This window comes from Lissotriton vulgaris, chromosome 10 (assembly GCF_964263255.1).
Source record: "Lissotriton vulgaris chromosome 10, aLisVul1.2, whole genome shotgun sequence".
Taxonomy (NCBI): domain Eukaryota; kingdom Metazoa; phylum Chordata; class Amphibia; order Caudata; family Salamandridae; genus Lissotriton; species Lissotriton vulgaris.
This window is the reverse complement of record NC_141698.1, coordinates 753,755,838-753,767,892: the sequence shown is the minus strand read 5'-3', so window position 1 is coordinate 753,767,892 and position 12,055 is coordinate 753,755,838. Positions and strand designations below refer to the sequence as shown.

Below are 12,055 nucleotides of genomic sequence, written 5' to 3'. Positions count from 1 at the left end.
GTTTCCATTGACGGTCAGTCGACCATTTCAAGGCCGCTAAATGTATTGCTCAACGGAATACTGTACCACGGGTCCCAACGGGGCGGTTCTCTATGGGTCGTCCTCAACGTGTGTGGACCCCAATCTTCCCATCCTCCTCCCTGGTAACGCGAGCCCACTAAGTGCCAGGGGTTATCATGGTTACGATAGCAAGGCCTCCAAATTGTCTTGTATTGATGAAATCTAACTGACGTGGGGGTGGTGCATTCCAAGGAAAATCATGACCGTGATAAGGACCATGGGGTTGTCTGGAGGGATAGAAAAAAGAAAGAGGTTTAATATCTATCCCTCCATTTGCCCTCGAGTGGTCCCGAGAGCAGATATAGTCTACGACTCGGGATCTTCAAAAGTAATCACGATACAGTCTCCTGGAATCGTTTTTCTACCCTTTCCCATGGGTCCTACGTACTGTCAGAATCTTTCCATAACAAGTTGGAGGCATGGGACAGTTGGTATGTAGCCAATGTTGGGCCTTATTTTTCAGGGACCACATAGGTTCAGCATTGTGATCCGCTAACTCGGGCACACCAGTCATTACCACAACATAAGGGGATGCATCCGGAGGCAGATCTACTGGAAATCTGGCTTCAGCGGGTACACTAAGGACGTCTCTGTTAGAAACAGGGATCGAAAGATTGGAAGCTGGAGTTTGATTTGCCAGGGTTTGGGATGTTACTTTGTTTGATGCCACTGTCTTCAAAACAGGTGTTATTGTTGAGGTGGTGTTTCCCTGTGGTAAAATCGTAACATTGGTGGATGGAATCACTGTGGTCTTTCTTTTCGTTGGTATGGGAGTTACAGCTAAAGGTGCATTCTTTTGAGTAATTGCGGGTTTCGGGAGGGTATTCCCGGGCTTAGTGGAGGGTTGTTTGTTGTGATTAATTCCCCCCATTTTATGCATCCCTAACGATTGGTTTTGCTGTGAAAGATTAACCAGTTTAGATAGTTGGGTCTCCATCTGCGCTAGCTTTGCTTCCACTGGTTGCAAAAGAAGTTTAAAAAGCTCAGAGATCTCATTTATCAGGTGGGAATTATTACTATCTACTAGTACCTTACTACTGGATAAGAGAATAGGGGATTCCAAATTAATAGGGGTAGGGATGTCGTGAACAGGGTGATGGACCATCACAGGAACTACTAACTGTTCTATAGTAGGTGGTGGATTTTGTGGAATACTAGGGATGTTATCGGTCTCATTAGGTATAGAATTTTTCAAATGGGGCTTTCTTTTCCTTATAGCGCCCTCCCTCCTTCCCCTTGCTTTCACTCTTTCATCTGAAGTCATTTGTGGAAGGGTTTGTGGCAGTAGTTCAGGTGTTCTTTCAAGATCTGAGCTTAGGTGTAAATCTGAAAGCTGAGAAGCCGACAGATCCACATTGATTTGCAAACTACACCTACCCTCACCAGGAGCCCTCTTCCCTTCTTTATTGCTATCAGGTAGAGGGGTTCTAGCGTCAGCCAAATTACCCATAGAGGATCTTTTGACAAACACTAGAGGAGAAAGAGGTGGAGTCCGGGAAGAGGCAACAGGTGCGCGTGTTGTGGTGAGCGCTAAGACCTGTGGGCCTCGCAGTTCCGGACTCGCCAATCCAGTGACGGTTGTCTCAACACCCCAAGAGTCACAGGCAAATACAGGGGCAATTCTTCTCCGGTCACAAAAACGGCTGAAAGGGCAGAGTCACTGTTACGACCACGAGCGGCCGCCGCGAGTCGTAGTTGTAGAGGCCCCAATCAGTTGGGAGGAGTCCGGGAAGAGGCAACAGGTGCGCGTGTTGTGGTGAGCGCTAAGACCTGTGGGCCTCGCAGTCCCGGACTCGGCAATTCAGCGACGGTTGTCTCAACACCCCAAGAGTCACAGGCAGATACGGCCGCTCGCGGTCGTAACAGTGACTCTGCCCTTTCAGCCGTTTTTGTGACCGGAGAAGAATTGCCCCTGTATTTGCCTGTGACTCTTGGGGTGTTGAGACAACCGTCACTGGATTGCCGAGTCCGGAACTGCGATGCCCACAGGTCTTAGCGCTCACCACAACACGCGCACCTGTTGCCTCTTCCCGGACTCCACCTCTTTCTCCTCGTTAAATACAAACCGCCCTTACCGCGCTAGCGGGACGCGGGCGGGACGAAGCCCGGGGTGAAGCCCGGGCAAAGGGCGGGCCGTTTGAGGCCGTTCGAGGACCGGAGAGACTGGACTGGGCCCCCCCTCTAACCACCTTCTTTTACATTTAACTTTTGTTCTTTTCCCTTTAGCAAACAGGATGTTAACTAGAGGAAATAAATCTAAGGCCTCTGGTAGTGCGGGGAAACTGTTAGGTCCCATGGATGATTTTATCACCAAGGCTAACACATTCATAGATCAAAGCATCTCCCTGATGGAGGAAAGAGTTTCCCTGGATCTAGCGTTTGTCAAAAGATCCTCTATGGGTAATTTGGCTGACGCTAGAACCCCTCTACCTGATAGCAATAAAGAAGGGAAGAGGGCTCCTGGTGAGGGTAGGTGTAGTTTGCAAATCAATGTGGATCTGTCGGCTTCTCAGCTTTCAGATTTACACCTAAGCTCAGATCTTGAAAGAACACCTGAAATAAAATCCCATTAATATGTAATATACCATGCATACATTTTAATCTGGTGCTGTCATCCAATAATACAATTCTGTGTGTATTATTTTGCAGAATACAGTGACCGAACAATTACAGCAGCGTTACTCAAGGGATGAGATATACACTTACGTTGGTGACATTCTCATTGCTGTTAATCCATTCAGAAAATTAGACATTTATTCGCCACAGGTAAGAAATTAGTTGTGCATTTAACTCCATGGCTGCTAAGGCAATTCCCCTCCTGTGCTGGGAATTGCTATTTTATATTGTTTTTTGACGAGCTGGGCTCGTCATCAGTGTATGAGGAGGCTACACCATGACGAGCCCAGCTCGTCATGAGTGTCGAAGGGGTTAAATAATTTGTTTCTGATTGCATTATGCACATCAAAAGGTGTCAACCCAACTTGCATACAATATAATACAATGAAAATTAATATATTCTCATAACTCTCTGCCAGAGCAGGAATGTATGCCAAATTTCAAATTTATTTTAAAAAGTGCATAGCTAATTAAAACCATTACACGTAACATCAATTATTTGTTTAAAATATAACCAATGGCTGCTCCTCTGCTAAGGTGTAGGAGCATTGCCCCACTGCTCTTTGAGCAGTGCAAAAAATAAAATGATAATAGCATTATGTTATCATTTTATTTTCCAGTGTCGGAGCCAGGTTAGGGTGGGGCGGCGTGGAGCTGGGCTGGGCTGGCCAGAGCAGAGGGAGGAGTGGTTAGCAGTCTCTAAATATGCATGACAGTTTGGCCGACCCTCTTAGGCTGGCCAAACCCTCACGCGCACTTAGAATTTTTCCACCTGATTGTGTTTCACTCCGAGTTGAGAACTGTATCAGACTCACAGGCATTGCCTGGGCAGCCATACAGGCCGCTCAGACCAATCATTACGCTGCTGTCATGCTTGTGACAGCAGAGTTTCGATTGGCTGGGGGAGTCTGAGAGCCTGTGAGCTTCCGTTCTGTACTTCTGAGAGAAGAGGACGGAGAAGAGGGCAGAGGAGAGGCGGCGGCGTTCACAAGTAAGTTTTCTTTATTTTTGTTTCATTGCCCAACTCACCTCCCCTGTACTGCACTAACCACAACTGAATAGAACACCCATCGAAAAGCAAATGACCAAAAACACTTTTTACAATCATAGTAGATAAAACTGCATAGGGCAATACATGCACATAAGTACTACAGTGGCAATGCATAGCTATAGAGTCTCCTTGGCCGGCTGATGCTCTGCAGTAGTCTCTTAAGGTAGAGACAGGCTTCCAGTGCAGGCAGTACCAGGCATTGGACAGGGATTGTGTGTTTCAAGGGTCTAGTCCGCTTTTACACTTGCACTGAATGTTGCTGTGAATGTGACCATCCATACAATTAATTGGGTGTACTCGTGATTAAGTGCTGTGACGAGGGCTTGATTTGATTAAAAATCCCTCGTAGCACCTTTTTTCGTTTGAGTAGCATTGCAGGACAGAAACAGAGGATGGGAATTTTTAACAAGTTCAGTACTGGAAATTAAATCTGAAGAAATGATTTTGCGCCAATTTGCATCACTTTTGTGATGAAAACACGGCGTAGATTCTTAATAAATCTCCCTCCATGTGTCTGAATTGCACAATGTGAAACCAAAAATTTGGGATTAATCCCAGCTTGTCTGCTTAACCAACTATGGGATTCTAGGTAATTATTTTATTTCACTTTCCCTCCTTTTTCATTATTAGCACATAAGGACCTCGAACTACATGACTACAGCATGTGTGCTGTACAAAGCCTTCTCCAGTATCTGATTTAATAAACTATGTTGTTCAAGTATAATAGTAACCCCACCCTCCAAAAGGTGCACATGACTACTGACTTGTCTCTTTATACACTATTGGAACTGTAGTCAGAGTGTAAGGAAGAATGGATGTTTCTCACTTCCTGTTTGAAAACCGTCACTTAAAAAAATACTTCTCAATGCACAGATAATCTGATGTACTAAGGTGAAACGGTTCTGCATGATAATGAACTATGAATAGACTTTATCATACTTTTACTGCAAGATATGTTTATAAATGATGGTGTCCCTAAAGTTAAGAGGTTTAGGATAACCTAGTTACTTCCTTTCTTTAATTTCAATTAACTTTAAAACAAATGCTTTCCGGTTTATTTAACATATTTTTTATGTTAGTGCTGAGTCACCTAAACATTAGCCCAGTGATGCTCTTGACCAGGGGGGTGCATGTAAAGGTCAGGAGGGCCGCTTGAGGCCCCCTGGCTGTACTTTGAGTATTACTGCTTTAATCTCATGCGACAAGAAGGACAGACAAACTTCTAACTTAGTGAGAAAGAGATACCAATCTAGTGGCTGAGTTACGCATTGTGAAACCAGAAAACCTGGAATCAATTGTGGCTTGCCCACTTTATCAAACTGTGTGATCCTAGGCAATTATTTCATTTTATCTTGCCTCCTATTTTTTCATCATTGCATATGAGAGAACCTTGAAGTACATGAAGATGTGTGTGTGACAAAATTCTCTCTGGTTTTTGATTTAATTGACTAGAATTGACTAGAATGTTACTCAGTGTAAAATAAGAATAAGCCCCCATAAAGGGTGCACATGACAACTAATTGGTCTCTTAGTTCACTAGTGGTAGTGTCATCAGAGTGGGGTGTGGGGGCATGAATGTTTCTAAGTTCATGTCACTTTTAGTGAACACCTCTCAAAGCAGTGATATATGAATTTTGAAGACAGTTTATCAAATTTTTGCGTAATATCTGTTACATGATTTCCTGCCAAATACTTCTATTGCTCAGCTCTTGTGTGTTGAAATTGTTTATTAAGAAAAGTTTATATAAATCACAAATGCAGATACAGATGGAGAGGAAAAAATGAAACATATCATAAATGAGGAAACAATTCAAAACATATAACAAAGGAGGCATAAAACAACAAATCCTCTAGAATTCATAGGGCAAAAATAGGGGTAAAAGAAAGAAAAGAGAAGAAAAAGAAGAAATGAAAGGAAAAAGAGAAAGAGAAAGAAAGAAAAAGAAAAGGATCCCCAGAGTAGCAAACTAATTGGGAAGAGATATGAAGCAAGAAGAAGGAGAAGAAGCGCAAAAGAGAGGAGTAAAAGAGAGTGAGCATGTTACGAAGAAGGTGGAATTAAGAAGGAAGAGTAGCCGGAGAAGAAGAAGAAGTAGAGACAGAGTCATTGTACACTGTGGTTTCCAGGAATGGGGACCAGACTTGGAGAAAGATGGAAGCTTGATCCTGCCAATTATAGATTATACGTTCATAGGAAGCTGTTTGTATCATTGCCACCAACCACTCCTCCTGAGAAGGAGGTAATGAAGACTTCCAATGACGCAATATACACATTTTTGCCGTGGCTAGAGCAGTATGGAGAAGACGGGTCTGTGGTTTAGTAAACTTTGAAAGGCCACGAAAATCATGTAAAATTATATTTGCAGAGGTAAAGGGTAAAGGTAATGACATAGAATGAGCCAAAGTCTTTCGTACAAAAAGCCAAAATGACCTAGTACGAGGGCACTCACAGAAAATGTGCGTTATATCACAACCGGAAGCCGAACATCTCCAACACAAAGAATGCGAAAGTAACTTAGCATGATGTAATTTGACCGGGGACCAGTGCCATTCATGAAGAATTTTAAAAATACAAAATTTAAGGCGAGCTTCTCGAACACCCTTATGTAAGCCTTCTAAAATGAGATCTCACTGAGTATCTGAGCATGTCACAGATAAACGTGATTGCCATTTCAATTGAAGAGCTTTTGAAAGGAGTTGCGAAAATAGAGGATGTAGGAAAGTCTTATAAAGACCAGAGGTGACACCCTTAAAAGTTCCCAATAAATTCAGATAAGATAAAATAGGAGAAGCGGACAACACCTCAGGTGGGGAGCCTAGATGCTTTGTGATAGCTTGTTGAAGATGAGAATATTTACAGGATTGCGTGGGCGGTAGATGGAATTCCTCACTGAATTGGGAAAAGGATTTAAAATTATCACCATGAAACAGTTGTTCCAGGGAGTGAATACCAACCTCCTGCCACAGGGGCCAGGACACAGTGTGACCTCGAACCCGAATAGCCGAGTTAGACCATATAGGAGCATTAAAATGAAGCCGCGAGTTAGATTTAAGGAGACAATGACTTCTTTGCCAAGACTTATACATAGCAGATAATATAGGATTTTTGGGGTCAAGAGAGCTGGAACCCTTTCCATATAAAAGGGACAAACCAGGGCCAGAAGCCAATAAGTGGCGTTCAAGTGGAACCCATTGAGGGATGTCTTTAGACTTAGGTTAAAAGAAAGAAAGATGGGAAAGATGAAGGGCAAGGGAGTAATGCTCGATAGAGGGAAGACCCAAACCTCCCTGTAATTGGTGGGATTTTAATTTGGCTAAGGTGAGACGCGGTTTAGCTGTACCCCATATAAAAAGTTTAATTTTGGAATCAATGGACCGAAGAGTAGCCAGAGGAATAGTCAAAGGGAGCATACCCAGAACATAAAGAAAACGTGGTAAGGTGACCATCTTAATCGCCTGAACCGTCCCCAAAGGGATAAACCCAAGGCCTTCCATTTATCAAAGTCTCTTTGCATTTGCGCAATTAAGGAGTTAAATTGTCCGTGACAACGTTATCCAATCCCCTATTGCGGAGTATCCCTAAATATTTAAGCCGAGAAGGTTGCCAATGAAATGGAAAACCAGAGATTGCATCCTTTGTAGTACCAATGGACATAGGTAAAGCTTCGCTCTTATCCCAGTTTATCTTATAGCCAGAGAAAGAAGAAAAATCATCAATGACACGGAGGAGGGCAGGGAGAGAGCGGGGAAGATCAGTAAGTGTGAGAAGAATATCATCCGTATATAAATACATTTTTGAATGACCAATTGGAAGAGGAACGCCCGTCACAGCAGTCGATTGACGAATTGCAGCAGCCAAAGGTTCTATAGCCAAAAGGAAAAGAAGAGGGGAGAGTGGACAACCTTGACGGGTACCTCGCCGAATAGAAAATGGAGTAGAGAGAAAACCTCCACAGTTAACTTGAGCAGATGGGCTATCATAAAGTAGTCGCACTTTAGCTATGAACTGATCGCCTAATCCAAATCTTTGCATTATGGTAAAAAGATATTCCCACTCGATTCAGTCAAATGCTTTTTTAGCATCCAAAGAAAGAAGTAGGGCATCATCGGCAAGATGCTTAGCGGACCATAGGGCATGGGGGAGAGTACGTAAGTGATTTCGGGAGGAACGACCGGGAACAAAACCTACTTGGGAGTTATGGATTAAAGAAGGTAAAACCTTGCAAAGTCGTGATGGGAGAATGCAGGCAAGAATCTTAACATCAGAATTTAAGAGAGATATAGGACGATAACTACCGCACAATAGACGATCCTTGCCAGGTTTTGGCAAAACCGCTATGATGGCTTTGTTAGAGATAGAACCAAGAGAAGACTCCACGGCTTCCCCAAAGGCAGCATGAAGAGTATCAATCATACTCTGACCAGTCCATTTAAAAAATTCAGGAGGAAAATCATCATCTCCCAGAACTTTATGATACGGTAAGGCAGATACAGCTGAGGAAATTTCCTCCTTCGTGATATATCCCTCAAGTAGAGCTCTGCCATCATCGGAAAGCCGCGGAAGATGTACTTCATCTAGAAATTTAGACATCGCTAGCGTGTCTACCTGAGTACTTGGAGAGTAGAGAGATCGGTAAAATGAGGCAAACTCCTCAACTATCTCTTGTGGCCGAGTAAGAATATCCCCACTGCTTGATTTGATTGCTGGAATCGCCATAGCGGCCTCTCTTTGACGCAACTGCGCAGCCAATAACCGACCAGCTTTCTCCCCTTGTTCGTAGTGACAGCCTTTAATTTTTTGTAAGGCATATTCCGCCTTAGAAGTAAAAAGAGTATTGAGGGACACGCCTGTTCCAATAACTTTCAGTTTTGGAGAGTTGGTTTCGAAATATATAATTGAGAGAGTCGGCGAATATCCTTTTCTAGATCAATTTGCTTGGCAGCGTACTTTTTATTATAAAGAGCAGCGTCCCGCATAAGTTGACCTCTAATGGTTGCCATAGCAGCTGCCCAGACCATTCGTTTAGAGGAAACTGAGTCTTCATTATTGAGAAGATAATCACGTAAGTGGGATTGCAAAAGAAGTTTACCCTTTGCGTTACATATTTGTTGATATTCAAACGCCACGATTTGCGCCCCAGGCTCATAAGACCCAAATCTAGAGACAAAAGAACAGGAGAATGATCAGATATAGCTGCTTCTAAAATTTTGGAATCAGTAACCAATCGGACTGAATGTTGCGGAAGAAGAAAGTAGTCAAGGCGCGAAAACGTACCGTGAGTAGAAGAAAAAAACGTGTATTCTTTATCCTGTGGGTGACTTAGTCTCCAGTGGTCAACAAGACCAGTGTCAGCAAGAATGTCACCGAAAATGGCTCTGTCATAAACGTTGAGAGTATCAATGCAACCTGTTCTGTCAAGAACAGGATCCAGTGCCAAATTCCAATCACCCCCAATGAGAATTTGAGAAGCACTTATTTCCGTAAGAAGACGATTAACTCGAAGAAAAAATTGCTTTTTGGAAACGAGAGGACCGTATACAGAACCAAGACAAATGAAGGAATTGCCAAGCTTCAATTTGACAAAAACATACCAACCTTCCGGATCAGACCATGACTTTAAAATTGTGAAAGGAAGTGACTTTCGAAAAAGGATGGCTACTCCGCATTTACGACTAGGGTTAGGATTGTTGGGATGAGGTTTAGAGACTGCACTATGGATGACTTTACCAACCCAGTCCCTGCCGAGCTTACTAGACTCAATGTCGTCCAAATGAGTCTCCTGCAATAGAGCAACGTCCACATGCTTAGAATGTAAATAGGAAAGAACTTTCTTACGTTTTATGTAATGGGTGAGGCCATGAACATTCCAAGAAATGACAGACAACGGATGGATAGAAGGCATGATAATAGGAGTGAGTGAACAAGAAGTGAGGAAAAGCAGAGACAAAAAAGAAGAGAAATGCTACTCTGGGAAACCGAAAATAAACTAGTATATAGAGGGTAGAAAAAATGGTTAGGGAAAAGGAGAAGGAAAGCAGGAAAAAGAAAAGGTAAAAGAAAAGTGAGTATGAAAAGTAGAAGAGAAAAACAACCTGGACTGTTAACTACGGGTCTGGGTGCACCTACAACAGTGCCAAGGGAGGCCAGACCCCCTTCAAGCAAAGAAGAATCGGGATCTGGGGGAGTAATTGATAATGCGAAATAGTATGAAATGCATTGAGAACATAGTTGCAACAATAACATTTTGGAAAACATACAATACTTTCATGGAACAAAGTCAGTATAGTAGAAAAATCATTAAAATTATGAGAAGAGAATCATATAATAAGAGAAAAATTTGAGGAGAAAGAAATGAAAGCCAGGAAAATGAAAATATGAAATAGAAGAGACGGGAAAGGGGGAGTGAAAGAAATATGAAAATTAATTGAGAGGAAAAAGAAGATCCGGTACCATCATAAGGAGGGGGGAGGCCAGGAAATAAAAAGTATAGATGAGAATGCATATGAAAAGAAGCCTAAGAAAACAGCAAAACTTATTAGAAAAAATACGTGAAACCGTCCAAAGCGGGGCGAAGGAAATAGATAATGTGACGATTAACTTCAAGTACAGCTTCACAGGAAAAGGAATGCATTGGAAAAAGGACCACCAGGGGAAAAATAGCAACTTTTAAGGAGAACCTGCAATCAGATATAAAGTCTGAGGAGGCCCAACACCTAATGCAAAAACATAAAAGAACAAGAAGGCATAAGCCACATTATGAATCAGAGGACAACAGTGATCATACTACAAAAGGGAAACACGACTTCAGAATAAAACCTGGACGAGAATAATAGAACAAGAAGACGAGAAAATAAAGCTCCTGAAAAGAAAAAATACGGAAAGGGAACAAACCAACAATGTCATAGAGAAGGGGAGAAAGAGATAATAGGTAAAAGATAAAAGAAGAGGAGGGGGAAAACCATAAAGGACAACAGAAGAGAAACAAAGGAAAAGGATCAAAGACAATTTGAACTAAGAGAACAAGGAAACAAAGAGACATCATATAAAACCGAAGTAAAAATAAAAAATGAAACATTTTAGCGAGAGACGTGACAACAATAACAACACCGTAACTAGGGGAATGAACAGGGGGAAAGAAAGATCTACTCGTAGGACACCCCCACGCCGCACGGCCACCAGCTGTAGCGTGTGCTCCCCCGCCTGCCGCTGCCTCTCAGCCTCGCTGAGCCAGCCTGCCTGCTGACCACGCCCCCGCCGTCGCTCGGGGTGGCCTCCTGCGCTACTGTGTTTGTTTCGGTATTTGTGCTGCCTTTTAGCCTTCTTTAGGCTTTTGCCCCCTTTTTTGGATTTCTGTGCCCCCTTGTGCCGTTTTCCCTTGCCGTTTTTCCCCGGTGCCCTCCCGCCCCGCTTCCCGCCACCGTGTCTAAGGACACGCTCCTTTGCCTTCTGTGCCCTCCCCGCTCCCGCCTCCCAGCTGCTCCTCCCTCCCTCGCACTTGGCCATAAATGGCGACCGTGCAGCACAGGTGAGTGTGACCTACTCGTAGGACACCCCCGCGCCGCACGGCCACCAGCTGTAGCGTGTGCTCCCCCACCTGTCGCAGCCTCTCAGCCTCGCTGAGCCAGCCTGCCTGCTGACCACGCCCCCCACCGTCGCTTGGGGTGGCCTCCTGCGCTACTGTGTTTGTTTAGGTATTTGTGCTGCCTTGTAGCCTTCTTTAGGCTTTTGCCCCCTTTTTCGGATTTCTCTGCCCCCTTGTGCCGTTTTCCCTTGCTGTTTTTCCCCGGTGCCCTCCCGCCCCGCTCCCCACTTCCCGCAGCCGTGTCTAAGGACACACCCCCTTTGCCTTCTGTGCCCTCCCCGCTCCCGCCTCCCAGCTGCTCCTCCCTCCCTCGCACTTCGCCATAAATGGCGACCGTGCGCACCCGCAGCGTTGACGCACAGCGGGCGCGTCAATTGTGCGCCGGAGACGCGCCAATGGTAAGCCCGTCTGCGCCTGTCCGTGCCTGGACCGCGCCCAGTGCCAGGACCCCTGGCCCCCACCGACGGAAGACAACCCGACTGTCCTACGACTCTACCAAACTCAACGCACTCAACACCGGTCGGATCCCGGGTTGCTACCGAGCCACCCCGAGACGCACCCACGGACCCTTCAGCTGCCACTCCTGCAAGTTCACCTGCATCCGGACCTGCACCACACGATCACCCACCAGGCCGAGCACCAGCAGCAACCACCTGAAGTGCATCCTGCTCAACACTGGCTCCGTCCACAGACACGCTATCGAACTCTGGAACCTCCTCGACACCACATCTCCAGACGTCGCCTT

The 12,055-nt window shown here is 44.5% G+C and overlaps 1 protein-coding gene across 1 annotated transcript in view; it reads left to right on the top strand.

Moving 5' to 3' along the window:
* MYO3A (myosin IIIA) overlaps positions 1-12,055 on the top strand; it is a 1,386,887-nt gene that overhangs the window by 335,556 nt on the left and 1,039,276 nt on the right. Inside the window, exon 11 of the mRNA XM_086939966.1 lies at positions 2,710-2,826. Coding sequence (XP_086796092.1) covers positions 2,710-2,826 — 117 coding nt within the window. The remainder of the gene's footprint in view (positions 1-2,709; positions 2,827-12,055) is intronic.